General features: G+C 53.0%; 1 protein-coding gene across 1 annotated transcript in view; it reads right to left on the reverse strand.

Moving 5' to 3' along the window:
• Positions 1-579: 579 nt before the first annotated feature.
• LOC119292784 overlaps positions 580-2,141 on the reverse strand; it is a 2,183-nt gene continuing 621 nt past the window's right edge. Inside the window, exon 2 of the mRNA XM_037571487.1 lies at positions 580-1,431. Within this exon, the coding sequence (XP_037427384.1) occupies positions 707-1,431 (725 nt within the window). The 3' untranslated portion in view covers positions 580-706. The remainder of the gene's footprint in view (positions 1,432-2,141) is intronic.

Consider the following 2,141-nt stretch of genomic DNA (forward strand, 5'->3'; position numbering starts at 1 on the left):
GTGGGCCCAACCGGCCAGTTTGGCTGTTTTCGCGAGGTTATCTGACTATCAGTGCTCTGCGTTATTCGTTAGGTAAAAAAAGGTGGTTTCTTGTACCCTACCTCAGATGTGGTATCAAGTTGTTACCCTAGCCCAAGTGTGATAGTTTTGGGTAAATAACTCTACGTGCGAGCATGAGAAGTAGTGAGGATTCCTAAACTCGGCAGCGGTTTACTCAACGTTGCGGCTCAGTTATTCGACAGCAAAGAGAACTAAAAAAGAAAGAGACCAACACAAGGACTAACCCTCGTTGGCATTTTTTTATAGGAGAAACTCCACGAGCACCAGCACCGTGTGTTCAAGCCGGGACTTGAACTCGCATGGGCTGGCAGCAACCTCAGCTGCCCAGCCAACGGGTCGACACCCCGTCCTCCACATCAAGGAGAACTAGAGTATTGGTTTTCATGTCAAGAAGAACTAGTGTTGTTCTTCAGTGCTTGAGCTAGCTCGTTCTGACACTTTGTTGTCCCAACTCAAGCTCACACCCAAGAATTGGATGTACAAATCCGTGCCACCATTGACACCAGAAATATCTCAGAATGCGAGGAAAACACTGATTTTGTTGATAGGCAAAGACAAAGTCTGATGAACCATACATACTTACAGTTACAGATAACCGAAATCAAGAAAATAAACAAGAAACAGAAACTGTCACGACCTGGCAACCCTACGAGCCTAGACCCTGCGTGCCGCAGCGGCGGCGGCCGTACTCACGAACCTTGACAGCGCCCATGCCCTTGTATTTCTTTCCAATAGAATCCCCTTCCTTCCAGCCATAGCCAGCGAGGAGAGCAGCACCGAACCCCTCCACAGGCACCTCGTCATACTCGTCCGTACCTTCGATTTCCGGGAGAACGGCCATGTCCTCCTTGAACCGCCGCAGCATCAGGTCCTCGCCGCTGGGGCCTGGAGGCGACGGCTGCTCCCTAGCAGCATCGTCCTGGGGATCAAGCTTCCTCTTCGAATCCGTATTGCGGACGGTGAGGCCGTAGGCTGCGCTGGAGGAGGGGCTGTCGGAGGCGCCGAGCACGAAGGCGGGGGCCTCGGCGAGCTTGCGCGTGTTGGGAAGGGGCGCGATGACGACGGGCGCGGCCGGCGCGGCAGCAGCTGGGGAGGGTTTGCGCAGTCGGGAAGGGGCGCAATGACGACGGGCGCGGCGGGCGCTGGGGTGAGGGTTTCCGAGGGATCGAACACGGTGACGAACCGCGGGGCGGGGCCGGGGGCCACGGCGGCGACGGAGAAGGCGGCGGGAGGCGTGGCGGGCTTGACCTTGGGTTTCGAGGGGATGGAGAAGCAGAGCTTCATCTTCTTCTCCTCCTCCATCGCGGCGGGCGGGCGTCAGCAATCTCCCGGTGCGATCGATCTGGAGTTTGGGGATGGGGCCTTGGGGGTCTGCTTGTCATCAATTAGTAGTCCACGACCAAACCGTCTTCGACACCTGATCGGATGGGCTTCCCTCAAGAAAAAGGAACCCTGATCGGATGGGCTTCCCTCGAGAAAAGAAAAAACCTCATCGAATGGACCAGTCCTATGTTTTATACGGGTTAGGATCCTCTACAGTACGATCCCACATAACAATGACTGTACTGCATCGTATAGTACTGCAGAGGATCGCAACCCATTTTATACTCCGATTGACCAAAGAAATTTTCTTCCCTAAATGTGCCGGCCTACGTTTTTTACTCGAGAAGAGATGAATTACAAACAAACAACTTACTCCAAAAGACAAATTACAATGAGTACATATACGGTCATTTCAAAAGGCAGACGGAGAGACATGTGTCTTGGAGAATTGCACATAAGATATTACAAATATTAAATTTACAACTCAACCTTGGGAGATCCGCATGCTCAACCTAATTATCGTCCATCATCAGTTGTCGTCGCCGCTGTGGCACAACTGGAGAAAGACACGATCAACCTCCACACCCAGATATGAAAGAGTTTCATTGCGGACCATGCTGTTTTGTGAGCCGATTAAATGACCCATCGGAGGCGACGGAACCAAGTCTTTATGGCACGTCGGACAGAGAGCAAGCTTCCTCTTCGGCTCTGTGTTGCTGACAGTGAGGCCATGGCCCAAGCTCGCCAAGGCCTCCATC

Source organism: Triticum dicoccoides, chromosome 4B (genome assembly GCF_002162155.2).
Source record: "Triticum dicoccoides isolate Atlit2015 ecotype Zavitan chromosome 4B, WEW_v2.0, whole genome shotgun sequence".
Classification (NCBI taxonomy): Eukaryota; Viridiplantae; Streptophyta; class Magnoliopsida; order Poales; family Poaceae; genus Triticum; species Triticum dicoccoides.